Genomic DNA, 27022 nt, shown 5'->3' with positions numbered 1-27022 from the left:
ATCCCCTCCAAACCCCCTCCCAGTGCCTCCCAGTTGCTCCCAGTGTCTCCCAGTTGCTCCCAGTGCTCCCAGTACCCCTGCTCTGGAAGTGAGCGTTGTGCTCGTAGCGCTGCACGAGGCGCAGCCCCTGCTGGGGGCTCAGGGGGGGGCTGAGCAGGGGGTTGAGCCCCCCCCAAACCCCTTCCCAGTGCCTCCCAGTGCCTCCCAGTTGCTCCCAGTGTCTCCCAGTGGCTCCCAGTATAAACCAGTACCCCTGCTCTGGAAGTGAGCGTTGTGCTCGTAGCGCTGCACGAGGCGCAGCCCCTGCTGGGGGCTCAGGGGGGGGCTGAGCAGGGGGTTGAGCCGGGGGTCTCGCTGCCGCCCGTTCACAAAGTCCAGCAGCTGCTCCAGGCTGATGTAAGGCTTCCCTGCGGCCCCTCTGCGGGGTCAAACGGGGTCAGGGGCACCCCAAAACCACCCCAGGGGACCCCAAAACCACCCCAGGGGCACCCCAAAACTCATGGGGGACCCCAAAAGCCACCTGGGACCCCCCAAAAGCCACCCTGGGACCCCCAAAACACACCCTGGGACCCCCAAAGCCCCCAGAGAAGTCAATGGGCAAGGGAGGAGCCCAATGGGATGGGGGGTCAGGGGCACCCCAAAACCACCCCAGGGGACCCCAAAATCACCCCAGAGGCACCCCAAAATCACCCCAGGGGACCCCAAAATATGGGGGGACCCCAAAAGCCACCTGGGACCCCCCAAAAGCCACCCTGGGACCCCCAAAACACACCCTGGGACCCCCAAAGCCCCCAGAGAAGTCAATGGGCAAGGGAGGAGCCCAATGGGATGGGGGGTCAGGGGCACCCCAAAATCACGCCAGGGGACCCCAAAACCACCCCAGGGGACCCCAAAACTCATGGGGGACCCCAAAACCCACCTGGGACCCCCCCAAAAGCCACCCTGGGACCCCCCAAAACACACCCTGGGACCCCCAAAGCCCCCAGAGAAGTCAATGGGCAAGGGAGGAGCCCAATGGGATGGGGGGTCAGGGGCACCCCAAAACCACCCCAGGGGACCCCCAAAATCACCCCAGGGGCACCCCAAAACCACCCCAGGGGACCCCAAAACTCATGGGGGACCCCAAAACCCACCTGGGACCCCCCAAAAGCCACCCTGGGACCCCCAAAACACACCCTGGGACCCCCAAAGCCCCCATAGAAGTCAATGGGCATGGGAGGAGCCCAATGGGATGGGGGGTCAGGGGCACCCCAAAACCACCCCAGGGGCACCCCAAAAACACACCCAGGGGACCCCAAAATCACCCCAGGGGCACCCCCAAAATATGGGGGGGACCCCAAAAGTCACCTGGGACCCCCCAAAATCTGGGGAGGACCCCCAAAACACACCCTGGGATCCCCAAAGCCCCCCATAGAAGTCAATGGGCAAGGGAGGAGCCCAATGGGATGGGGGGTCAGGGGCACCCCAAAACCAACCCAGGGGCACCCCAAAATCACCCCAGGGGACCCCAAAATCACCTCGGGGGACCCCAAAATATGAGGGACCCCAAAACCCACCTGGGACCCCCCAAAATCCGCCCTGAGACCCCCAAAAACCCACCCTGGGACCCCAAAGTCCCCAGAGAAGTCAATGGGCAAGGGAGGAGCCCAATGGGATGGGGGGTCAGGGGCACCCCAAAACCACCCCAGGGGACCCCAAAATCACCCCAGGGGACCCCAAAATCACCTCAGGGGACCCCAAAATATGGGGGGACCCCAAAAGGCACCTGGGACCCCCAAAATCCGACCTGGGACCCCAAAAACACACCCTGGGACCCCCAAAGCCCCCAGAGAAGTCAATGGGCAAGGGAGGAGCCCAATGGGATGGGGGGTCAGGGGCACCCCAAAATCACCCCAGGGGACCCCAAAATCACCCCAGGGGGACCCCAAAATATGGGGGGACCCCAAAAGTCACCTGGGACCCCCCCAAAACCCGCCCAGGGACCCCCAAAAACACACCCTGGGACCCCCAAAGTCCCCCATAGAAGTCAATGGGCAAGGGAGGAGCCCAATGGGATGGGGGGTCAGGGGCACCCCAAAACACACCCAGGGGCACCCCAAAATCACCCCCAGGGGCACCCTAAAACTCGTGGGGGACCCCAAAGTGCCTCAGGACCCCCTAAATTTGGGGGTTCACCCCAAAACCCCTCTGAGAACCCAACAGAGCTCAAGGTGGTGACCATCAAGAGCTCCCAGGAGCCTCAATGGGGGTGTTGGAGACCCCCAAAGGCCTTGGGACACCCCAAAACCTCCTGGGACACCCCAAAACCCACCCAGGACCCCCCCAAATCCCCTGAGGACCTCCCAAATTTGGGGGTTCACCCCAAATGTCCCCCCAGAGCACCCCAAAACCCAACAGAGCTCAAGGTGGTGACCACCAAGAGCTCCCAGGAGCCTCAATGGGGGTGTTGGAGACCCCCAAAGGCCTTGGGGCACCCCAAAAGCTCCTGGGACACCCCAAAACCCACCCAGGACCCCCTCAAATCCCCTCAGGACCCCCCAAATTTGGGGGTTCACCCCAAAACCCACCCTGGAATCCAACAGAGCTCAAGGTGGTGACCACCAAGAGCTCCCAGGAGCCACAATGGGGGTGTTGGAGACCCCCAAAGGCCTTGGGGCACCCCAAAAGCTCCTGGGACACCCCAAAAGCTCCTGGGACACCCCAAAACCCACCCAGGACCCCCCAAATCCCCTGAGGACCCCCTAAATTTGGGGGTTCACCCCAAAACCCCCCCCAGAGCACCCCAAAACCCAACAGAGCTCAAGGTGGTGACCACCAAGAGCTCCCAGGAGCCTCAATGGGGGTGTTGGAGACCCCCAAAGGCCTTGGGGCACCCCAAAAGCTCCTGGGACACCCCAAAAGCTCCTGGGACACCCCAAAACCCACCCAGGACCCCCCCAAATCCCCTGAGGACACCCTAAATTTGGGGGTTCACCCCAAAATCTGCCCTGGAACCCAACAGAGCTCAACGTGGTGACCACCAAGAGCTCCCAGGAGCCTCAACGGGGGTGTTGGAGACCCCCAAAGGCCTTGGGGCACCCCAAAAGCTCCTGGGACACCCCAAAACCTCCTGGGACACCCCAAAACCCACCCAGGACCCCCCAAATCCCCTCAGGACCCCCCAAATTTGGGGGTTCACCCCAAAACCTGCCCTGGAACCCAACAGAGCTCAAGGTGGTGACCACCAAGAGCTCCCAGGAGCCTCAACGGGGGTGTTGGAGACCCTCAAAGGCCTTGGGACACCCCAAAACCTCCTGGGACACCCCAAAACCCACCCAGGACCCCCCCAAATCCCCTGAGGACCTCCCAAATTTGGGGGTTCACCCCAAAACCCCTCTGAGAACCCACCAGAGCTCAAGGTAGTGACCACCAAGAGCTCCCAGGAGCCACAATGGGGGTGTTGGAGACCCCCAAAGGTCTTGGGGCACCCCAAAAGCTCCTGGGACACCCCAAAACCCACCCAGGACCCCCCAAATCCCCTGAGGACCCCCCAAATTTGGGGGTTCACCCCAAAACCCCCCCCAGAGCACCCCAAAACCCAACAGAGCTCAAGGTGGTGACCACCAAGAGCTCCCAGGAGCCACAATGGGGGTTTTGGAGACCCCCAAAGGCCTTGGGGCACCCCAAAAGCTCCTGGGACACCCCAAAACCCACCCAGGACCCCCTCAAATCCCCTCAGGACCCCCCAAATTTGGGGGTTCACCCCAAAACCCACCCTGGAATCCAACAGAGCTCAAGGTGGTGACCACCAAGAGCTCCCAGGAGCCACAATGGGGGTGTTGGAGACCCCCAAAGGCCTTGGGGCACCCCAAAAGCTCCTGGGACACCCCAAAAGCTCCTGGGACACCCCAAAACCCACCCAGGACCCCCTCAAATCCCCTCAGGACCCCCCAGGTTTGGGGGTTCACCCCAAAACTCCTCTGAGAACCCAACAGAGCTCAAGGTGGTGACCACCAAGAGCTCCCAGGAGCCTCAATGGGGGTGTTGGAGACCCCCAAAGGCCTTGGGGCACCCCAAAAGCTCCTGGGACACCCCAAAACCCACCCAGGACCCCCCCAAATCCCCTGAGGACCCCCCAAATTTGGGGGTTCACCCCAAAATCTGCCCTGGAACCCAACAGAGCTCAAGGTGGTGACCACCAAGAGCTCCCAGGAGCCTCAATGGGGGTGTTGGAGACCCCCAAAGGCCTTGGGACACCCCAAAACCTCCTGGGACACCCCAAAACCCACCCAGGACCCCCCCAAATCCCCTGAGGACCTCCCAAATTTGGGGGTTCACCCCAAAACCCCTCTGAGAACCCACCAGAGCTCAAGGTAGTGACCACCAAGAGCTCCCAGGAGCCACAATGGGGGTGTTGGAGACCCCCAAAGGTCTTGGGGCACCCCAAAAGCTCCTGGGACACCCCAAAACCCACCCAGGACCCCCCAAATCCCCTGAGGACCCCCCAAATTTGGGGGTTCACCCCAAAACCCCCCCCAGAGCACCCCAAAACCCAACAGAGCTCAAGGTGGTGACCACCAAGAGCTCCCAGGAGCCACAATGGGGGTGTTGGAGACCCCCAAAGGCCTTGGGGCACCCCAAAAGCTCCTGGGACACCCCAAAACCCACCCAGGACCCCCCCAAATCCCCTGAGGACCCCCCAGATTTGGGGGTTCACCCACATCTCCATGAGGATCTTGTCGAGGTCGGGGCGCAGACAGAGTTTGCTGAGGAAGCGGCGGAAGGTGTCGAGGGGAAAGTCGTCAGGGGGGATGCTCTCGGCCTGGGGGGGACCCCAAAATCAAAGGGGGGGACCCCAAAATCAAAGGGGGGGACCCCAACATCCAGGGGGGACCCCAATATCATGGGGGGACCCCAAATGAGGGGAGGGGACACCTGTGTAAGCTCTGAGACCCTCCCACCAAAGGAGAGAGAACAGGGAGGGCTGGTGGGGGCTGAAGGGGGTGGGGGACCCCAAAAGTGAGGGAGGGACCCCAAAAGTGGGGTGGGGGACCCCAAAAGTGAGAGGAGGACCCCAAAAGTGGGGCTGGAGGACCCCAAAAGTGGGGTGGGGGACCCCAAAAGTGGGTTTGGGACCCCAAAAGTGAGCTGAGGAGCTCCCAAAATGGGTTTGGGACCCCAAAAATGGGGTGAGAAACCCCAAAAGTGAGGTGAGAGGTGAGAGACCCCAAAAGTGAGGGGGGGACCCCAAAAGTGGGGTGGGGGACTCCAAAAGTGAGGGAGGGGACCCCAAAAGTGGGTGGGGGACCCCAAAACGGGGCTGAGGGACCCTAAAAGTGGGTTTGGGACCCCAAAAGTGAGGGAGGGACCCCAAAAGCGGGGTGGGGACCCCAAAAGTGGGTGGGGGCACCCCAAAACTGAGGCAAGGGACCCCAAAAATGGGGTGGGGGACCCCAAAAATGGGGTGAGGGACCCCAAAAGTGAGACAGGGGACCCCAAAAGTGGGGTGGGGGCACCTAAAAGTGGGTGGGGACACCCCAAAAGTGAGGAAGGGGACCTCAAAATGGGGCTGTGGGACCCTAAAAGTGGGTTTGGGACCCCAAAAATGGGGTGGGGACCCCAAAAGTAAGGGAGAGGACCCAAAAAGTGGGTGGGGGCACCCCAAAAGTGGGACTGGGACCCCAAAAATGGGGCTGAGGGACCCCAAAAGTGGGGTTGGAGCACCTCAAAAGTGGCTTTGGGACCCCAAAAGTGGGTTTGGGACCCCAAAATGGGGCTGGGGGACCCTAAAAGTGGGGCTGGGACCCCAAAAGTGAGGGAGGGGACCCCAAAAGTGAGTTTGGGACCCTAAAAGTGGGGCTGGGGTACCCCAAAAGTGAGGGGAGGATCCCAAAATGGGGCTGGAGCACCCCAAAAATGGGGTGAGGGACCCCAAAGGTGAGGGAGGGGACCCCAAAAGTGGCTTTGGGACCCCAAAAGTGGGGCTGGGACCCCAAAAATGGGGTGGGGGACCCCATAAGTGAGGCAAGGGACCCCAAAAGTGGGGTGAGGGACCCCAAAAGTGAGGGAGGGAGCCCCAAAAGTGGCTTTGGGACCCCAAAAGTGGGGCTGGGACCCCAAAAATGGGGCTGGGGGACCCCAAAAGTGGCTTTGGGACCCCAAAAGTGAGGGAGGGGACCCCAAAAGTGGGGTGGGGGACCCCAAAAGTGAGGGAGGGAGCCCCAAAAGTGGCTTTGGGACCCCAAAAGTGAGGGAGGGGACCCCAAAAGTGGGTTTGGGACCCCCCAAAATGGGGTGGGGGACCCCAAAATGGGGCTGAGGGACCCTAAAAGTGGGTTTGAGACCCCAAAAGTGAGGGAGGGGACCCCAAAAGTGGGTTTGGGACCCCAAAAATGGGGTGGGGGACCCCAAAATGGGGCTGAAAGACCCTAAAAGTGGGGTGGGGGACCCCAAAAGTGGCTTTGGGACCCCCCAAAACAGGCTCAGACACCCCAGAAATGGGTTTTGGGACCCCAAAAATGACCCTGAGCACCCCAAAAGTGGGTTTGGGACCCCAATAATGGGCTTGGACCCCCCCAAAATGGGCTGAAACACCCCAAAAATGGGCTCTGGGACCCCCAAAATGAGCTTTGGGACCCCAAAAATGACCTTGAGGAGGCCCAAAACACCCCTGGGCCCCCCCAAAACACCCCTGGGCCCCCCCAAAACCACCCTGACACCCCCAAACCTACCCTTAGGCACCCCAAACCCCCCTTTGGGACCCCCAAAACCCCCAGGGGAGGGGTTTCAAACCCGGGGTGCACCCCAAAACCCATGGGGGGGGTCCCCCAAACCTAATGAGAGCTTTGGGGGTGGGGGGGGGAAGGTTTGGGGGGGCACCAGATGGTTTTGGGGGGCTCTGTGATGATTGGAGGGGTTGGAGGTTTTGGGGGGGGGTCTGTAGGTTTGAGGGGGGTCCCTAAATTTGGGGGGGGGGGGGTTAATTTAAAGGGGGGACCCCCAAATTTGGGGGGGGGGTACCCTGTTGCAGCTGAGGCCACACGACTCCAGTGCTGTCTCCACTCGCTTCTTGTCAGCTGGAAACATCTTCAGGATGCTGGGGGGGGACCCCAAAATTAAGGGGGGACCCCAAAATTAAGGGGGGACCCCAAAATTAAGGGGGGACCCCAAAATTAAGGAAGGGGGGGGACCAAGGGGGTGACCCCCCCCCAAGTTTAAGGGGTTTTCCCACCCAAAAAGGGGGGTTAAATGTGATGGGGGAAGGTTTGGGGAGGGGGGACCCCCCAAAAAAGGGGGGGACCCCCCCAAAAAGAGGGGGGGAGAGAAAGAGGGGTCCCCTAAAAATAAGGGGGGGGCAGGAGGACCCCTAAATTTAGGGGGGAGGGTCCCTAAAGTGAGGTGGGTCTAAAGGTGAAGGGGGGGGAGACACAAATTTGGGGACCCCCCCCCTTAGAAATAGAGGTGGGGAGGGGGGTCCCCAAGTTTGGGGGGGGTGAGGGAGATGGGGGACCCCAAAAATTAAAGGGGGGGGTTGATATGGGGGGGGGAGGCCCAAATTTGGGGGGGGTTGGGGGGGTTTGGGGGGGATTTTGGGGGGGATTTGGGGGGTTTTGGGGTTCAAACCTTTGAGGGGGGGTCCACCAAATCTTGGGGAGGGTCCTCAGGGGGATGGGGGACCCCAAAATTGAGGGGGGGTCGCTAAGAGAGGTGACACCCCAATTTTAGGGGGGATTTGGGGGTATTTTGAGGGGATTTGGGGGGGTTTGGGGGGATTTTGGGGTGATTTGGGGGGACTTGGGGGAGTTTTGGGGTTCAAACCTTTGGGGGGGTCCCCCAAATCTTGGGGGGGATTCCTCAGGGGGATGGGGGACCCCCAAAATTGAGGAGGGGGGGTCGCTAAGAGGGGTGACACCCCAATTTTAGGGAGGATTTGGGGGCATTTTGGGGGGGTTTGGGGGCATTTTGGGGGGATTTGGGGCAGTTTTGGGGGGATTTGGGGGGGTTTTGGGGTTCAAACCTTTGAGGGGGGTCCCCCAAATCTTGGGGAGGGTCCTCAGGGGGATGGGGGACCCCAAAATTGAGGAGGGGGGTCGCTAAGAGGGGTGACACCCCAATTTTAGGGGGGGTTTGGGGGCACTTTGGGTGGATTTGGGGGGGTTTTGGGGGTATTTTGGTGCATTTTGGGGGGTTTCAGGGACCCCATTTTTTGGGGGGGGGTCCCAGGTTTTGGGGGGACCCCGGTTTTGGGGGGTTTTGGGGGGTTTTGGGGTGTCACTGACTCACTTTTTGACCGGGATCCGGCCGTCCTGGTTGAGCTGCAGCTTCAGGCGAGTGTGGCTGCGGGGACACCATGGGGTGTGGGGCAGGGTGGGGGGCAGGATGGGGGGGGATGTGGGGCAGGATGGGGGGCAGGATATGGGGTAGAATAAGGGGGGATGTGGGGCAGGATGGGGGGTAAAGTGGGGGACATGTGGGGAAGGATGTGGGGCAGGATGAGGGAAGATGTGGGGCAGGATGGGGAGTAGGATGACGGGGGATGTGGGGCAGGATGTGGGGCAGAATGAGGAGGGATGTGGTGTAGGATGTGGGGCAGGATGTGGGGCAGGACATGGGGTAGAATAAGGGGGGATGTGGGGCAGGATGTGGGGCAGGATGAGGAGGGATGTGGGGTAGGATGTGGGGCAGGATGGGGGGACATGTGGGGAAGGATGTGGGGCAGGATGAGGGAAGATGTGGGGCAGGATGGGGAGTAGGATGAGGAGGGATGTGGGGCAGGATGTGGGGCAGAATGAGGAGGGATGTGGTGTAGGATGTGGGGCAGGATGAGGGAGGGATGTGGGGCAGGATGTGGGGCAGGACATGGGGTAGAATAAGGGGGGATGTGGGGCAGGATGCGGGGCAGGATGGGGGGGCAGGATGGGGGGAGATGTGGGGCAGGATGGGGGGCAGGATGGGGGGAGATGTGGGGCAGGATGGGGGGCAGGATGGGGGGAGATGTGGGGCAGGATGGGGGGCAGGATGGGGGGAGATGTGGGGCAGGATGGGGGGCAGGATGAGGAGGGATGTGGGGTAGGATGTGGGGCAGGATGGGGGGAGATGTGGGGTAGGATGTGGGGCAGGATGGGGGGGGATGTGGGGCAGGATGTGGGGTAGGATGTGGGGCAGAATGAGGGGGATGTGAGTCAGGATGGGGGCAGGATGAGGGAGGGATGTGAGGCAGGATGTGGGGCAGGATGAGGGGGATGTGGGGCAGAATGAAGGAGAGATGTGGTGTAGGATGTGGGGCAGGATGAGGGAGGGATGTGGGGCAGGATGGGGGGCAGGATGAGGGGGGATGTGGGGCAGGATGGGGGGCAGGATATGGGGTAGAATAAGGGGGGATGTGGGGCAGGATGGGGGAGATGTGGGGCAGGACATGGGGTAGAATGGGGGACATGTGGGGAAGGATGTGGGGCAGGATGTGGGGTAGGATGTGGGGCAGAATGAGGGGGGATGTGGTGTAGGATGTGGGGCAGGATGAGGGAGGATGTGGGGCAGGATGGGGGGCAGGATATGGGGTAGAATAAGGGGGGATGTGGGGCAGGATGGGGGGCAGTTATGGGGTAGAATAAGGGGGGATGTGGGGCAGGATGAGGGGGGATGTGGGGCAGGATGTGGGGCAGGATGGAGGACATGTGGGGCAGAATGAGGGAGAGATGTGGGGTAGGATGAGGGAGGGATGTGGGGCAGGATGTGGGGCTGGGTGGGGGACACGTGGGGCAGGATGTGGGGTGGGATGAGAGGAGATGTGGGGCAGGATGTGGGGCAGGATGAGGGGGGATGTGGGGCAGGATGTGGGGCAGGATATGGGGGCAGGATGGGGGGCAGGATGGAGGACATGTGGGGCAGAATGAGGGAGAGATGAGGGGGGAATGTGGGGCAGGATGGGGGGCAGAACATGGTGTAGAATGGGGGAGATGTGGGGTAGGATGTGGGGCAGGATGTGGGGCAGGATGAGGGAGGGACGTGGGGCAGGATGATGGGCAGGATGGGGGGGATGTGGGGCAGGATGTGGGACAGGATGGGGGGAGATGTGGGGCAGGATGGGGGGGCAGGATGGGGGGAGATGTGGGGCAGGATGTGGGGCAGGATGGGGGGAGATGTGGGGCAGGATGGGGGGCAGGATGGGGGGGATGTGGGGCAGGATGAGGGGGGATGTGGGGCAGGATGTGGGACAGGATGAGGGAGGGACGTGGGGCAGGATGTGGGGCAGGATGAGAGGGGATGTGGGGCAGGATGTGGGACAGGATGAGGGGGGATGTGGGGCAGGATGTGGGGCAGGATGAGGGAGGGATGTGGGGCAGGATGATGGGCAGGATGGGGGGGATGTGGGGCAGGATGTGGGGCAGGATGAGAGGGGGACGTGGGGCAGGATGATGGGGCAGGATGGGGGGGATGTGGGCAGCATGTGGGGCAGGATGGGGGGAGATGTGGGGTAGGATGTGGGGCAGGATGAGAGGGGATGTGGGGCAGGATGTGGGGCAGGATGAGAAGGGATATGGGGCAGGATGGGAGGCAGGATGAGGGTAAGATGTGGGAGGAATATGGGGCAGGACATGGGGTAGAATGGGGGACATGTGGGGCAGGATGTGGGTAGGATGTGGGTCAGTTATGGGTCAGTTCTGGGTCAGTTATGGGGCGCTATGGGGCGCTATGGGGCAGTTATGGGGCGCTATGGGGCGCTATGGGGCGCTATGGGGCAGTTATGGGGCGCTATGGGGCGCTATGGGGCGCTATGGGGCAGTTATGGGGCGCTATGGGGCGCTATGGGGCGCTATGGGGCGCTATGGGGCAGTTATGGGGCACTGACGCTCTCCTCAGTTGGGTGTCTCGGGGGGTCAGTTATGGGGCGCTATGGGGCGCTATGGGGCGCTATGGGGCACTGACGCTCTCCTCAGTTGGGTGTCTCTGGGGGGGTCAGTTATGGGTCAGTTATGGGGCAGCAGTGGGGCGCTATGGGCGCTATGGGGCGCTATGGGGCGCTATGGGGCAGTTGTGGGGCGCTATGGGGCGCTATGGGGCAGTCGCTATGGGGGCGCTATGGGGCACTGACGCTCTCCTCAGCTGGGTGTCTCGAGGGGGGGGTCAGTTATGGGTCAGTTATGGGGCGCTATGGGGCAGTTATGGGTCAGTTATGGGGCGCTATGGGGCAGCAGTGGGGTCTCTATGGGTCTCTATGGGGCAGTGACGCTCTCCTCAGCTGGGTGTCTCGGGGGGGGTCAGTTATGGGGCGCTATGGGGCAGTTATGGGGCGCTATGGGGCGCTATGGGCACTGACGCTCTCCTCAGCTGGGTGTCTCGGGGGGGGTCAGTTCTGGGTCAGTTATGGGGCGCTATGGGGCGCTATGGGGCGCTATGGGGCAGTCGCTATGGGGGCGCTATGGGGCACTGACGCTCTCCTCAGCTGGGTGTCTCGGGGGGGTCAGTTATGGGGGCGCTATGGGGCGCTATGGGGCAGCAGTGGGTCTCTATGGGGCGCTATGGGGCGCTATGGGGCAGCAGTGGGTCGCTATGGGGCGCTATGGGGCGCTATGGGGCAGTCGCTATGGGGCACTGACGCTCTCCTCAGCTGGGTGTCTCGGGGGGGGTCAGTTATGGGGCGCTATGGGGCAGTTATGGGGCGCTATGGGGCAGTTATGGGGCAGTCGCTATGGGGCGCTATGGGGCGCTATGGGGCAGCAGTGGGTCGCTATGGGTCGCTATGGGGCGCTATGGGGCGCTATGGGCGCTATGGGGCGCTATGGGGCAGTTATGGGGCGCTATGGGGCAGCAGTGGGTCTCTATGGGGCGCTATGGGGCACTGACGCTCTCCTCAGCTGGGTGTCTCTGGGGGGGGTCAGTTATGGGTCAGTTATGGGGCGCTATGGGGCGCTATGGGGGCGCTATGGGTCGCTATGGGGCGCTATGGGGCGCTATGGGGCACTGACGCTCTCCTCAGCTGGGTGTCTCGGGGGGGTCAGTTATGGGGCGCTATGGGGCAGTTATGGGGCGCTATGGGGCAGTTATGGGGCGCTATGGGGCGCTATGGGGCACTGACGCTCTCCTCGGCTGGGTGTCTCGGGGGGGTCAGTTCTGGGTCAGTTATGGGGCGCTATGGGGCAGCAGTGGGTCTCTATGGGGCGCTATGGGGCGCTATGGGGCGCTATGGGGCAGCAGTGGGGTCGCTATGGGGCGCTATGGGGCGCTATGGGGCACTGACGCTCTCCTCAGCTGGGTGTCTCGGGGGGGGTCAGTTATGGGGCGCTATGGGGCAGTTATGGGGCGCTATGGGGCAGTTATGGGGCGTCAGCTATGGGGCACTGACGCTCTCCTCAGCTGGTGTCTCGGGGGGGGTCAGTTATGGGGCGCTATGGGGCGCTATGGGGCAGCAGTGGGTCTCTATGGGGCGCTATGGGGCGCTATGGGGCAGCAGTGGGTCGCTATGGGGCGGGCGCTATGGGGCGCTATGGGGCACTGACGCTCTCCTCAGCTGGGGTGTCTCGGGGGGGGGTCAGTTATGGGGCGCTATGGGGCAGTTATGGGGCGCTATGGGGCGCTATGGGGCACTGACGCTCTCCTCAGCTGGGTGTCTCGGGGGGGGTCAGTTATGGGGCGCTATGGGGCAGTTATGGGGCAGTCGCTATGGGGCGCTATGGGTCGCTATGGGGCGCTATGGGGCAGTCGCTATGGGGCACTGACGCTCTCCTCAGCTGGGTGTCTCTGGGGGGGTCAGTTATGGGTCAGTTATGGGGCGCTATGGGGCAGTTATGGGGCGCTATGGGGCGCTATGGGGCGCTATGGGGCGCTATGGGGCGCTATGGGGCGCTATGGGGCACTGACGCTCTCCTCAGCTGGGTGTCTCGGGGGGGGTCAGTTATGGGTCGCTATGGGGCGCTATGGGGCAGTTATGGGTCGCTATGGGGCGCTATGGGGCGCTATGGGGCACTGACGCTCTCCTCAGCTGGGTGTCTCTGGGGGGGTCAGTTATGGGTCAGTTATGGGGCGCTATGGGGCGCTATGGGGCAGTCGCTATGGGGCGCTATGGGCGCTATGGGGCGCTATGGGGCAGTGACTGACGCTCTCCTCAGCTGGGTGTCTCGGGGGGGGTCAGTTATGGGTCAGTTATGGGGCGCTATGGGGCGCTATGGGGCGCTATGGGGCAGTCGCTATGGGGCGCTATGGGCACTGACGCTCTCCTCAGCTGGGTGTCTCGGGGGGGTCAGTTATGGGTCAGTTGTGGGGCGCTATGGGGCAGTTATGGGGCGCTATGGGGCGCTATGGGGCAGTCGCTATGGGGCAGTGACTGACGCTCTCCTCAGCTGGGTGTCTCTGGGGGGTCAGTTCTGGGTCAGTTATGGGGCGCTATGGGGCAGCAGTGGGTCTCTATGGGGCGCTATGGGGCAGTCGCTATGGGGCGCTATGGGGCGCTATGGGGCGCTATGGGGCAGCAGTGGGTCGCTATGGGGCGCTATGGGGCACTGACGCTCTCCTCAGCTGGGTGTCTCAGGGGGGGTCAGTTATGGGGCAGTTATGGGTCTCTATGGGGCGCTATGGGGCGCTATGGGGCGCTATGGGGCAGTTATGGGGCGCTATGGGTCAGTTATGGGGCGCTATGGGGCGCTATGGGGCAGTCGCTATGGGGCACTGACGCTCTCCTCAGCTGGGTGTCCTCTGGGGGGTCAGTTCTGGGTCAGTTATGGGGCGCTATGGGGCAGCAGTGGGTCTCTATGGGGCGCTATGGGTCAGTTATGGGGCGCTATGGGGCGCTATGGGGCAGTTATGGGGCGCTATGGGGCGCTATGGGGCAGGCACTGACGCTCTCCTCAGCTGGGTGTCTCGGGGGGGGTCAGTTCTGGGTCAGTTATGGGGCGCTATGGGTCAGTTATGGGGCGCTATGGTGGCGCTATGGGGCAGTTATGGGGCGCTATGGGGCGCTATGGGGCAGTTATGGGGCGCTATGGGGCGCTATGGGGCGCTATGGGGCGCTATGGGGCGCTATGGGGCAGTTATGGGGCGCTATGGGGCGCTATGGGGCGCTATGGGGCACTGACGCTCTCCTCAGCTGGGTGTCTCGGGGGGGGTCAGTTATGGGGCGCTATTGGGCAGTTATGGGGCGCTATGGGGCAGTCGCTATGGGGCAGTTATGGGGCGCTATGGGGCAAGTCGCTATGGGGCACTGACGCTCTCCTCAGCTGGGTGTCTCGGGGGGGGTCAGTTATGGGGCGCTATGGGGCAGTTATGGGGCAGTTATGGGGCGCTATGGGGCAGTCGCTATGGGGCAGTCGCTATGGGGCGCTATGGGGCGCTATGGGGCGCTATGGGGCACTGACGCTCTCCTCAGCTGGGTGTCTCTGGGGGGGTCAGTTATGGGTCAGTTATGGGTCGCTATGGGGCGCTATGGGGCGCTATGGGGCACTATGGGGCAGTCGCTATGGGGCGCTATGGGGCACTGACGCTCTCCTCAGCTGGGTGTCTCGGGGTGGGGTCAGTTCTGGGGCAGTTATGGGGCGCTATGGGGCAGTTGTGGGGCGCTATGGGGCGCTATGGGGCGCTATGGGGCGCTATGGGGCGCTATGGGGCAGTCGCTATGGGGCGCTATGGGGCGCTATGGGGCAGCAGTGGGTCGCTATGGGGCGCTATGGGGCACTGACGCTCTCCTCAGCTGGGTGTCTCGGGGGGGGTCAGTTATGGGGCGCTATGGGGCAGTTATGGGGCAGTCGCTATGGGGCGCTTATGGGGCGCTTATGGGGCGCTATGGGGCGCTATGGGGCGCTATGGGGCACTGACGCTCTCCTCAGCTGGGTGTCTCGGGGGGGGTCAGTTATGGGTCAGTTATGGGGGCGCTATGGGGCAGTTATGGGGCGCTATGGGGCAGTCGCTATGGGGCCGCTATGGGGCAGTCGCTATGGGTCGCTATGGGGCGCTATGGGGCAGTCACTGACGCTCTCCTCAGCTGGGTGTCTCAGGGGGGGTCAGTTCTGGGTCAGTTATGGGGCGCTATGGGGCGCTATGGGGCAGTTGTGGGGCGCTATGGGGCGCTATGGGGCGCTATGGGGCGCTATGGGGCAGTCGCTATGGGGCGCTATGGGGCGCTATGGGGCAGGCACTGACGCTCTCCTCAGCTGGGTGTCTCGGGGGGGTCAGTTCTGGTCAGTTATGGGGCGCTATGGGGCGCTATGGGGCAGTCCGCTATGGGGCGCTATGGGGCAGTTATGGGGCGCTATGGGGCGCTATGGGGCAGTGACGCTCTCCTCAGCTGGGTGTCTCGGGGGGGGTCAGTTCTGGGTCAGTTATGGGGCGCTATGGGGCAGTCGCTATGGGGCGCTATGGGGCAGCAGTGGGGCGCTATGGGGCGCTATGGGGCAGCAGTGGGGCGCTATGGGGCGCTATGGGGCAGACACTGACGCTCTCCTCAGCTGGGTGTCTCGGGGGGGGGTCAGTTATGGGGCGCTATGGGGCGCTATGGGGCGCTATGGGGCGCTATGGGGCAGTTATGGGGCGCTATGGGGCAGACACTGACGCTCTCCTCAGCTGGGTGTCTCTGGGGGGGTCAGTTATGGGGCGCTATGGGGCAGTTATGGGGGCGCTATGGGGCAGCAGTGGGTCTCTATGGGGCAGTTATGGGGCACTGACGCTCTCCTCAGCTGGGTGTCTCGGGGGGGGTCAGTTATGGGGGCGCTATGGGGCAGTCGCTATGGGGCGCTATGGGGCGCTATGGGGCAGTTATGGGGCGCTATGGGGCAGCAGTGGGTCTCTATGGGGCGCTATGGGGCACTGACGCTCTCCTCAGCTGGGTGTCTCGGGGGGGTCAGTTATGGGTCAGTTATGGGGCGCTATGGGTCAGTTATGGGGCGCTATGGGTCGCTATGGGGCAGTCGCTATGGGGCACTGACGCTCTCCTCGGCTGGGTGTCTCTGGGGGGGGTCAGTTATGGGTCAGTTATGGGGCGCTATGGGGCGCTATGGGGCGCTATGGGGCAGTCGCTATGGGCAGTCGCTATGGGGCGCTATGGGGCACTGACGCTCTCCTCAGCTGGGTGTCTCGGGGGGGGGTCAGTTCTGGGTCAGTTATGGGGCGCTATGGGGCGCTATGGGGCAGTTATGGGGCGCTATGGGCAGTTATGGGGCGCTATGGGGCGCTATGGGGCAGTCGCTATGGGGCACTGACGCTCTCCTCAGCTGGGTGTCTCGGGGGGGTCAGTTCTGGGTCAGTTATGGGGCGCTATGGGGCGCTATGGGGCAGTTATGGGGCGCTATGGGGCGCTATGGGGGCAGCAGTGGGTCGCTATGGGTCGCTATGGGGCGCTATGGGGCGCTATGGGGCGCTATGGGGCGCTATGGGGCAGTTATGGGGCGCTATGGGGCAGTCGCTATGGGGCGCTATGGGGCAGCTATGGGGCGCTTATGGGGCGCTATGGGGCAGTCGCTATGGGGCGCTATGGGGCGCTATGGGGCAGTCGCTATGGGGCAGTCGCTATGGGTCTCTATGGGGCAGTCGCTATGGGGCACTGACGCTCTCCTCAGCTGGGTGTCTCGGGGGGGGTCAGTTCTGGGTCAGTTATGGGGCGCTATGGGGCGCTATGGGGCAGTCGCTATGGGGCAGTTATGGGGCGCTATGGGGCGCTATGGGGCAGTCACTATGGGGCAGCTATGGGGCGCTATGGGGGCAGTCGCTATGGGGCACTGACGCTCTCCTCAGCTGGGTGTCTCGGGGGGGGGTCAGTTCTGGGTCAGTTATGGGGCGCTATGGGGCGCTATGGGGCGCTATGGGGCAGTCGCTATGGGGCAGTTATGGGGCGCTATGGGGCGCTATGGGGCAGTCACTATGGGGCAGCTATGGGGCGCTATGGGGCAGTCGCTATGGGGCACTGACGCTCTCCTCAGCTGGGTGTCTCGGGGGGGGGTCAGTTCTGGGTCAGTTATGGGGCGCTATGGGGCGCTATGGGGCAGTCGCTATGGGGCACTGACGCTCTCCTCAGCTGGGTGTCTCGGGGGGGTCAGTTATGGGGCGCTATGGGGCGCTATGGGTCAGCTATGGGGCGCTATGGGGCAGTCGCTATGGGGCGCTATGGGGCAGGCACTGACGCTCTCCTCAGCTGGGTGTCTCGGGGGGGTCAGTTATGGGGCGCTATGGGGCGCTATGGGTCAGCTATGGGGCGCTATTGGGGCAGTCGCTATGGGGCGCTATGGGGCAGGCACTGACGCTCTCCTCAGCTGGGTGTCTCGGGGGGGTCAGTTATGGGGCGCTATGGGGCGCTATGGGTCAGCTATGGGGCGCTATGGGGCAGTCGCTATGGGGCGCTATGGGGCAGGCACTGACGCTCTCCTCAGCTGGGTGTCTCGGGGGGGGTTTCGCAGCTGAATGTTCGTCGCCAACCGGAACAAACCATCGGCCCAAACCTGGGGGGGAGACACAGCCCTGGGACCCCAAATACCCCCTGGGACCCCAAATACACCCTGGGACCCCCTGGGACCCCCCAAATACCCCCTGAGACCCCCTGGGACCCCAAATACACCCTGGGACCCCCCCAAATACACCCTGGGACCCCCAAATACCCCCTGGGACCCCCCTGGGACCCCAAATACACCCTGGGACCCCCAAAACTGCCCTGGGACCCCCAAATCCCCCCTCTAACACCCCCTGAGACCCCCCTGGGACCCCCCCAAATACCCCCTGGGACTCCCCTGGGACCCCAAATACCCCCCTGGGACCCCCCTGGGACCCCCAAACTGCCCTGGGACCCCCAAATCAACTCCTGGGAACCCCAAATACCCGCCTGGACCCCCCCAAGACCCCCCTGAGACACCCAAATACCTCCTGGGACCCCCAAATACCCCCCCCTGAGACCCCAAAGTGCCTGAGACCCCCAAATACCCCCCTGACACCCCTAAATACCCAGAGGAACCCCAAACTGCCCTGAGACCCCCAAATACGTCCCTGGGACCCCCCTGGGACCCCCAAATACCCCCTGGGACCCCCAAACTGCCCTAAGACCCCCTGGGACCCCCAAATACCCCCCCCTGAGACCCCCAAACTATCCTGGGACCCCCAAATCCCCCCCAATACCCCCTGACACCCCCCCTGGGCCCCCAAATACCCCCCCTGGGACCCCCAAACAGCCCCTGGGACCCCCCCCCAAAAATGCCCTGGGACCCCCAAATACCCCCCTGGGACCCCCCCAAATACCCCCCCTGGGACCCCAAACTGCCCTGAGACCCCAGATACCCCCCAAGACCCCCTGGGACCCCCCCTGGGACCCCCAAATACCCCCCCTGGAACCCCCAAATACCCCCCCTGAGACCCCAAATACCCCCTGGGACCCCCAAATATCCCCCCTGGGACCCCCCAAATACCCCCTGGGACCCCCAAATATCCACCCTGGGACCCCCAAATACCCCCCTGAGACCCCCAAATACGCCCTGGGACCCCCCTGGCACCCCCAAAAAGCCCCTTTAACCCACCCTCCACCCCCCAAAAATCCCCCTTTAACCCCCCTCCCACCCCCCCCCCCAGGAGCCCCCCCCCCAGCACCCATGGGTGCCGCCCACACCACCCAGTACCCCCCCCCAACACCCCCTGAGACCCCCCAAACCTCTCTAGGACCCCCATTGGGACACCCCAGCCCCCCCAAAAACCCCCTCCCACCCCCCAAAAAGCCCCTTTGACCCCTCCCCACCCCCCCCCAGAGCCCCCCCCCCAGCACCCATGGGTGCCCCCCCACCCACCCAGGACCCTCCCCAGAGCCTCTGAGACCCCCCAAAAACCCCCCTTTAACCCCCTCCCACCCCCCAAAAAGCCCCTTTGACCCCCTCCCCACCCCCCCCCAGAGCCCCCCCCCCAGCACCCATGGGTGCCCCCCACCCCACCCAAGACCCCCCTCAGAGCCCCTGAGACCCCCCAAAGCCCCCCTTTAACCCCCTCCCATCCCCCAAAAAGCCCCTTTGACCCCTCCCCACCCCCCCCCAGAGCCCCCCCCCAGCACCCATGGGTGCCCCCCACCCCACCCAAGACCCCCCTCAGAGCCCCTGAGACCCCCCCAAAGCCCCCCTTTAACCCCCCTCCCATCCCCCAAAAAGCCCCTTTGACCCCTCCCCACCCCCCCCCAGAGCCCCCCCCAGCACCCATGGTGCCCCCCCACCCACCCCCCACCTTGGCCACGCCGTCCTGCACCGCCAGGAAGTTGAGGAAGGCGACGCCGACCATGTCGGGGCCGTGAACCACCGTCAGCAGCCGCCCCTGGGGGGGTCCCTCGGGCTCCCCAAAGCCCAGAACCTCTCGAGTCCTGGGATCCTGGGGGGGGCAGCACCCATGGGACCCTCCCCCAGCACCCAGGGGACCCCCCCCCCAGCACCCAGGGACCCCCCCCCCAGCACCCATGGGTGGCCCTCCTCAAGCATCCAGCACCCAAAACCCCTCCCCAGCACCCCCAGAGCCCATCTCAGCACCACAGACCACCCAGCACCCCCAAAACACCCCCCAAACCCCCCCAAAATGAGCCCCCAGCACCCACCCAGGGGGTGCTCAGCACCCAGGGACCCCCCCCCAGCACCCATAGGACCCCCCCAGCACCCATGGGTGCCCCTCCTCGAGCATCCAGCACCCAAAACCCTCCCAGAGTCCATCCAGCACCCACAGACCCACCCAGCACCCCCAAAACACCCCCCAAAATACCCTAAACTCCCCCAAAATGAGCCCCCAGCACACACCCAGGGGGTGCTCAGCACCCATGGGACCCCCCCCAGCACCCAGGGACCCCCCCCCAGCACCCATGGGTGGCCCCTCCTCGAGCATCCAGCACCCAAAACCCTCCCAGAGTCCATCCCAGCACCCACAGACCCACCCAGCACCCCCAAAAACACCCCCAAACCCCCCCAAAATGAGCCCCCAGCACCCATGGGACCCCCCCCAGCACCCATGGGACCCCCCCCCAGCACCCAGGGACCCCTCCCCAGCACCCATGGGTGGCCCCTCCTCGAGCATCCAGCACCCAAAACCCTCCCAGAGTCCATCCCAGCACCCACAGACCCACCCAGCACCCCCAAAACACCCCCAAAATACCCTAAACTCCCCCAAAATGAGCCCCCAGCACACACCCAGGGGGTGCTCAGCACCCATGGGACCCCCCCCCAGCACCCAGGGACCCCCCCCAGCACCCATGGGTGCCCCTCCTCGAGGATCCAGCACCCAAAACCCCCCTCAGCACCCACCCAGTACCCCAAAACACCCCAAAACAAACCCAAAACACCCCCAAGCCCCCCCAAAATGACCCCCCAGCACCCACCCAGGGGGGGCTCAGCACCCAGGGACCCCCCCCAGCACCCCATGGGTGGCCCCCTCCTCGAGCACCCAGCACCCAAAACCCCTCCCCAGCACCCCCAGAGCCCATCTCTGCACCCACAGACCCACCCAGCACCCCCAAAACACCCCCAAACCCCCCCAAAATGAGCCCCCAGAACCCACCCAGGGGGTGCTCAGCACCCAGGGACCCCCCCCAGCACCCATGGGTGCCCCCTCCTCGAGCAACCAGCACCCAAAACCCCCCCTCAGCACCCACCCAGCACCCCAAAACACCCCCAAAATACCCCTAAACCCCCCCAAAATGAGCCCCCAGCACCCACCCAGGGGGTGCTCAGCACCCAGGGACCCCCCCCCAGCACCCATGGGTGGCCCCTCCTCGAGCACCCAGCACCCAAAACCCCTCCCCAGCACCCACAGACCCACCCAGTACCCCCAAAACACCCCCAAACCCCCCCAAAATGAGCCCCCAGCACCCACCCAGGGGGTGCTCAGCACCCCAGGGACCCCCCCCAGCACCCATGGGTGGCCCCTCCTCGAGGATCCAGCATCAAAACCCCCCTCAGCACCTACCCAGCACCCCAAAACACCCCCAAAACAAACCCCAAAACACCCCTAAACCCCCCCAAAATGAGCCCCCAGCACCCACCCAGGGGGGCTCAGCACCCAGGGACCCCCCCAGCACCCATGGGTGGCCCCTCCTCAAGCATCCAGCACCCAAAACCCCTCCCCAGCACCCACAAACCCACCCAGCACCCCCCAAAACACCCCCAGACCCCCCCAAAATGAGCCCCCAGCACCCACTCAGGGGGTGCTCAGCACCCAGGGACCCCCCCCCCAGCACCCAGGGACCCCCCCCAGCACCCATGGGTGGCCCCTCCCGAGCATCCAGCATCAAAACCCCCCTCAGCACCCACCCAGCACCCCAAAACACCCCCAAAACACCCCAAAATGAGCCCCCAGCACCCCACCCAGGGGGTGCTCAGCACCCAGGGACCCCCCCCAGCACCCATGGGTGGCCCCTCCCCAAGCACCCAGCACCCAAAACCCCCCTCAGCACCCACCCAGCACCCCAAAACACCCCCAAAACAAACCCAAAACACCCCCAAACCCCCCCAAAATGAGCCCCCAGCACCCACCCAGGGGGGCTCAGCACCCAGGGACCCCCCCCCAGCACCCATGGGTGGCCCCTCCTCGAGCAACCAGCACCCAAAACCCCCCTCAGCACCCACCCAGCACCCAAAACACCCCCAAAATACCCCTAAACCCCCCCAAAATGAGCCCCCAGCACCCACCCAGGGGGTGCTCAGCACCCAGGGACCCCCCCCCAGCACCCATGGGTGGCCCCTCCTCGAGCACCCAGCACCCAAAACCCCTCCCCAGCACCCACCCAGTACCCCAAAACACCCCCAAAACACCCCAAAATGAGCCCCCAGAACCCACCCAGGGGGTGCTCAGCACCCAGGGACCCCCCCCAGCACCCATGGGTGGCCCCTCCTCAAGCACCCAGCACCCAAAACCCCCCTCAGCACCCACCCAGCACCCCAAAACACCACCAAAATACTCCCAACCTCCCCAAAATGAGCCCCCAGCACCCACTCAGGGGGGGCTCAGCACCCAGGGACCCCCCCCCAGCACCCATGGGTGGCCCTCCTCGAGGATCCAGCACCCAAAACCCCCCCTCAGCACCCACCCAGCACCCCAAAACACCCCCAAAACAAACCCAAAACACCCCCAAACCCCCCCAAAATGAGCCCCCAGCACCCACCCAGGGGGGGCTCAGCACCCAGGGACCCCCCCCAGCACCCATGGGTGGCCCCTCCTCGAGCAACCAGCACCCAAAAACCCCTCCCCAGCACCCCCAGAGCCCATCTCTGCACCCACAGACCCACCCAGCACCCCCAAAACACCCCCAAAACACCCCCAAAATGACCCCCCAGCACCCACGCAGGGGGTGCTCAGCACCCAGGGACCCCCCCCCAGCACCCAGGGACCCCCCCCCAGCACCCCTGGGGACCCCCCCCCAGCACCCATGGGTGGCCCCTCCTCGAGCAACCAGCACCCAAAACCCCCCTCAGCACCCACCCAGCACCCCAAAACACCCCCCAAACCCACCCAAAATGACCCCCCAGCACCCACCCAGGGAGTGCTCAGCACCCAGGGACCCCCCCTCAGCACCCCATGGGTGGCCCCTCCTTGAGCACCCAGCACCCAAAACCCCCCCAGAGCCCATCCCAGCACCCACAGACCCACCCAGTACCCCCAAAACACCCCCAAACCCCCCCAAAATGAGCCCCCAGCACCCACCCAGGGGGTGCTCAGCACCCAGGGACCCCCCCCAGCACCCATGGGTGGCCCCTCCTCAAGCACCCAGCACCCAAAACCCCTCCCCAGCACCCATCCCAGCACCCACAAACCCACTCAGCACCCCCAAAACACCCCCAAAACCCCCCCAAAATGACCCCCCAGCACCCACCCAGGGGGTGCTCAGCACCCAGGGACCACCCCCAGCACCCATGGGTGGCCCCTCCTCAAGCAACCAGCACCCAAAACCCCCCCAAATCCCCCCAAGCACCCATCCCAGCACCACAAACCCACCCAGCACCCCCAAAATGAGCCCCCAGCACCCACCCAGGGGGTGCTCAGCACCCAGGGACCCCCCCCCCAGCACCCATGGGTGCCCCCAGCCCCACCTTGGGTGCTCGGGCGTACCGGCCCGTGCGGGTGTCTCGGATCACGGTGATGTCCAACAGCTCAACCTCCTGCAGCACCCAGGTGAGCCCCCACCCCAAATCAGCACCCAGGGGCGACCCCCACCCCAAATCAGCACCCAGGGGAGCCCCCACCCCAAATCAGCACCCAGGGGTGCCCCCACCCCAAATCAGCACCCCACAGCAGCACCCAGGGGTGAGTTTTGGGGGGTTTGGGGGGTTCAGGGCTTTGGGGTGGGTTTAGGGGGGTTTTGGGGGGCTTTGGGGGAGTTTTGGGGGGCTTTGGGGTGGGTTTTGGGGGGTTTGGGGGTGGTTTGGAGGGGTTTTGGGGGGAGCTTTGGGGGGCTTTGGGGGGGTTTTGGGGGGTTTGGGGGAGTTTTGGGGGGATCTGGGGGGATTTTGGGGTGAGTTTTGGGGGTTTCAGGGGCTTTGGGGTGGGTTTTGGGGGGTTTGGGGGGGGGTCTGGGGAGGTTTTGGGGGGTTTCAGGGGCTTTGGGGTGGGTTTGGGGGCGTTTGAGGGGGCTTTGGGGTGGGTTTTGGGGGGTTTGGGGGTAGTTTTGGGGTGCTTTTGGGGAGGTTTTGGGGGGTTCAGGGGCTTTAGGGTGGGTTTTGGGGGGTTTGGGGGGGTTTTGGGGTGGTTTTGGGGCTTTCAGGGGTTTCAGGGGCTTTGGGGGAGTTTTGGGGGGATTTGGGGGGGATTTGGGGGGGTCTGGGGGCGTTTTTGGGGGTCCCCCCCTTTCCTCACCATGCTGGGTCCCCGTCCAGTAGAGGAAGAAGCCTTCGGGGGTCGACCCTGAGCGTGACCAGGGTGCGGGTTGGGGGCTCCTGGGGGGGGGTTTGGGGGGGTTTAAAGGGGGGTCCCCCAAAATCTGAGCCAGCTCCAACCTCCCTCACACCCCCAAATCACCTCAGGGAGCCCCAAAATCACCCCAGGGACCCCCAAAACCACCCCAGGGATCCCCCCAAGTCATCCCAAGGACCCCCAAAACCAGCCCAGGGACCCCCAAAACCATCCCAGGGACCCCAAAATCTCCCAGGGAGCCCCAAAATCACCCCAGGGACCCCCAAAACCACCCCAGGAACCCCCTCAAATCACCTCAGGGAGCCCCAAAATGATCCCAGGGACCCCCAAAACCAGCCCAGGGACCCCCCAAGTCATCCCAGGGACCCCCAAAACCAGCCCAGGGACCCTCAAAGTCACCCCAGGGACCCTCAAAGTCACCCTTGGGGACCCCCAAAACCACCCCAGGGACCCCAAAGTCTCCCAGGGAGCCCCAAAATCACCCCAGGGACCCCCAAAACCACTCCAGGGACCCCCCCAAATCACCTCAGGGAGCCCCAAAATGATCCCAAGGACCCCCAAAACCAGTCCAGGGACCCCCCAAGTCATCCCAGGGACCCCCAAAACCATCCCAGGGACCCTCAAAGTCATCCCAGGGACCCTCAAAGTCACCCTTGGGACCCCCAAAACCACCCCAGGGACCCCAAAGTCTCCCAGGGAGCCCCAAAATCACCCCAGGGACCCCCAAAACCACTCCAAGGACCCCCCCAAATCACCTCAGGGAGCCCCAAAATGATCCCAAGGACCCCCAAAACCAGTCCAGGGACCCCCCAAGTCATCCCAGGGACCCCCAAAACCATCCCAGGGACCCTCAAAGTCATCCCAGGGACCCTCAAAGTCACCCTTGGGAACCCCCAAAAACCACCCCAGGGACCCCAAAGTCTCCCAGGGAGCCCCAAAATCACCCCAGGGACCCCCAAAACCACTCCAGGGACCCCCAAAGCCAGCCCAGAGACCCTCCAAGTCATCCCAGGGACCCCAAAATCACCCCAGGGACCCCCAAAACCATCCCAGGGATCCCCCAAGTCATCCCAAGGACCCCCAAAACCAGCCCAGGGACCCCCAAAACCATCCCAGGGACCCCCAAAACCAGCCCAGAGACCCCCAAAACCACCCCAGGGAGCCCCCAAATCACCTCAGGGACCCCCAAAACCACCTCTGGGACCCCAAAACCATCCCAGACACCCCCCAAACCACCCCAAGGAGCCCCCAAATCACCTCAGGGACCCCCAAAACCACCCCAGAGACCCCCAAAACCAGCCCAGAGACCCCCAAAACCACCTCAGGGAGCCCCCAAATCACCTCAGAGTCCCCTAAACCACCTCTGGGACCCCAAAACCACCCCAGGGAGCCCCCAAATCACCTCAGAGCCCCCTAAACCATCCCAGGGAGCCCCCAAATCACCTCAGGGAGCCCCAAAACCACCCCAGGACCCCCAAATCACCTCAGGGACCCCCAAAACCAGCCTAGAGACCCCCAAAACCACCTCAGGGAGCCCCCAAATCACCTCAGAGTCCCCTAAACCACCTCTGGGACCCCAAAACCATCCCAGAGACCCCCAAAACCACCCCAGGGATCCCCAAAACACCCCAAGGAGCCCCCAAATCACCTCAGGGACCCCCAAAACCACCCTGGGGGACCCCCCCAGATGCCACTGGGACCCTCCAGCCCAAGGTGGGGGGGTGGGGAGGGGAAAACTGGGGTGACCTGGGGAGGATTTGGGGTGGGGTGGGGGCAGGAAGCCCCTGGAGGGGAGAAAAGACCCCAATTTCCCAGTTTCTGGCCTTAAAATTGGGGCAGTTTGGGGGGAAAAGAGGTCAAGGGGGGGGAGGGGCAAAAAGGGGGGGGGTCCTGGAGGGGTTTGGGGGGTTCTGGATGGATTTGGGGGGCTTGGGGTGAATTTAGGGGGGTCCTGAGAGGGATTTGGGGGGGGTTGGGTGGATTTGGGGGGGGTCTTGGGGGAGATTTGGGGGTTTTGAGTGGATTTGGGGGGGTCTTGAGTGGATCTGGGGGGGGTTTGGGGGTGTCTTGGGGGTTTTGGGGGGTTCTGGATGGATTTGGGGGGCTTGGGGTGAATTTAGGGGGGTCTTGAGGGGGATTTGAGGGAGTTTGGGTAGATTTGGGGGTCCCAGGGAGTGAGTTTGGGGGTCCCAGGATGGATTTGGGGATCCTGGGCTGGATTTTGGGGGTCCCAGGGGGTGGATTTGGGGCTCCCAGAGTGAGTTTGTGGGTCCTGGGGTGGATCTGGGGGTCCCAGGGCTGGATTTTGGGGGTCTCATGATGGATTTGGGGGTCCCAGGGGGTGGGTTTGGGGTCCTGGGCTGGATTTGGGGTCCCAGGGCTGGATTTGGGGGTCCCAGGGGGTGAGTTTGGGGGTCCCAGGATGGGTTTGGGGGTCCTTGGGCTGGATTTTGGGGGTCCCAGGGTGAGTTTGTGGGTCCCCAGGGGGTGGATTTGGGGTCCTGGGGTGGATTTGGGGGTCCCAGGGTGGGTTTGGGGTCCCAGGCTGGATTTGGGGCTCCAGGGGGTGAATTTGGGGCTCCCAGGGGGTCAATTTGGGGGTCCCGGGCTGGATTTGGGGCTCCCAGGGCTGGATTTGGGGCTCCCGGGTTGGATTTTGGGGTCCCAAGGTGAGTTTGGGGCTCCCAGGGGGTGAATTTGGGGTCCCAGGGGGTGAATTTGGGGCTCCCGGGGGATGTTTTGGGGCTCCCGGAAGCGAAGCCGCAGCGCTTTGGGGTAAGTTTTGGGGGTGTCCCGTCCCTTGGGGTCCCCCTTTCCCCCCTCCCCCCCCCTCACCTCGTCCCAGCGGATGAATTTGCTGCCCCCCACCAACATTTCGGGGACCCGCGGGGGCTCCAGCGGCAGCGGCGCGAGCGGCGGCAGCGAGGCGGCCATGGCTGGGGGGGGGGGGGGGGGGGGAGGGGCTAAAAGGGGGAGGGGGAGGGGTTTAAACCCGGGGGCGTGGCCTCGGGGTCCCGGTCGGAGCGTGGGAACCAGGCGTTGCCGCTTTAAGAGGGGTCGGTGGGGCCCACCATGGCGTTGCCGCTTTAAGAGGAGGGGTGGTGGGTGTGGGGGCGGGGGCTAAAAGGAGGGGGCGGGGTCAAAGTGAGGGGGCGTGGCTTCGGGGTCCCATTCAGAGCGTGGGAACCAGGCGTTGCCCCTTTAAGAGAGGCCGGTG

At 63.9% G+C, this 27022-nt stretch overlaps 1 protein-coding gene across 1 annotated transcript in view; it reads right to left on the bottom strand.

The window, feature by feature from the left end:
• Window positions 1-26739, bottom strand: part of LOC133629078 (1-phosphatidylinositol 4,5-bisphosphate phosphodiesterase beta-3-like) — a gene marked incomplete at its 3' end in the record, with an annotated part of 38500 nt that extends 11761 nt beyond the window's left edge. The window contains exons 1-8 of the mRNA XM_062019715.1: window positions 26641-26739; window positions 22986-23054; window positions 19147-19287; window positions 17317-17396; window positions 8263-8316; window positions 7000-7075; window positions 4701-4801; window positions 252-418 (exon numbers count right to left, since the gene is read on the bottom strand). Coding sequence (XP_061875699.1) covers window positions 252-418; window positions 4701-4801; window positions 7000-7075; window positions 8263-8316; window positions 17317-17396; window positions 19147-19287; window positions 22986-23054; window positions 26641-26739 — 787 coding nt within the window. The remainder of the gene's footprint in view (window positions 1-251; window positions 419-4700; window positions 4802-6999; window positions 7076-8262; window positions 8317-17316; window positions 17397-19146; window positions 19288-22985; window positions 23055-26640) is intronic.
• Window positions 26740-27022: the final 283 nt, after the last annotated feature.

This window comes from Colius striatus, unplaced genomic scaffold, assembly GCF_028858725.1.
Source record: "Colius striatus isolate bColStr4 unplaced genomic scaffold, bColStr4.1.hap1 scaffold_126, whole genome shotgun sequence".
In the NCBI taxonomy this organism is placed as follows: domain Eukaryota; kingdom Metazoa; phylum Chordata; class Aves; order Coliiformes; family Coliidae; genus Colius; species Colius striatus.
The sequence above is the reverse complement of the archived record's forward strand: the minus strand, read 5'-3'. Positions and strand labels throughout refer to the sequence as shown.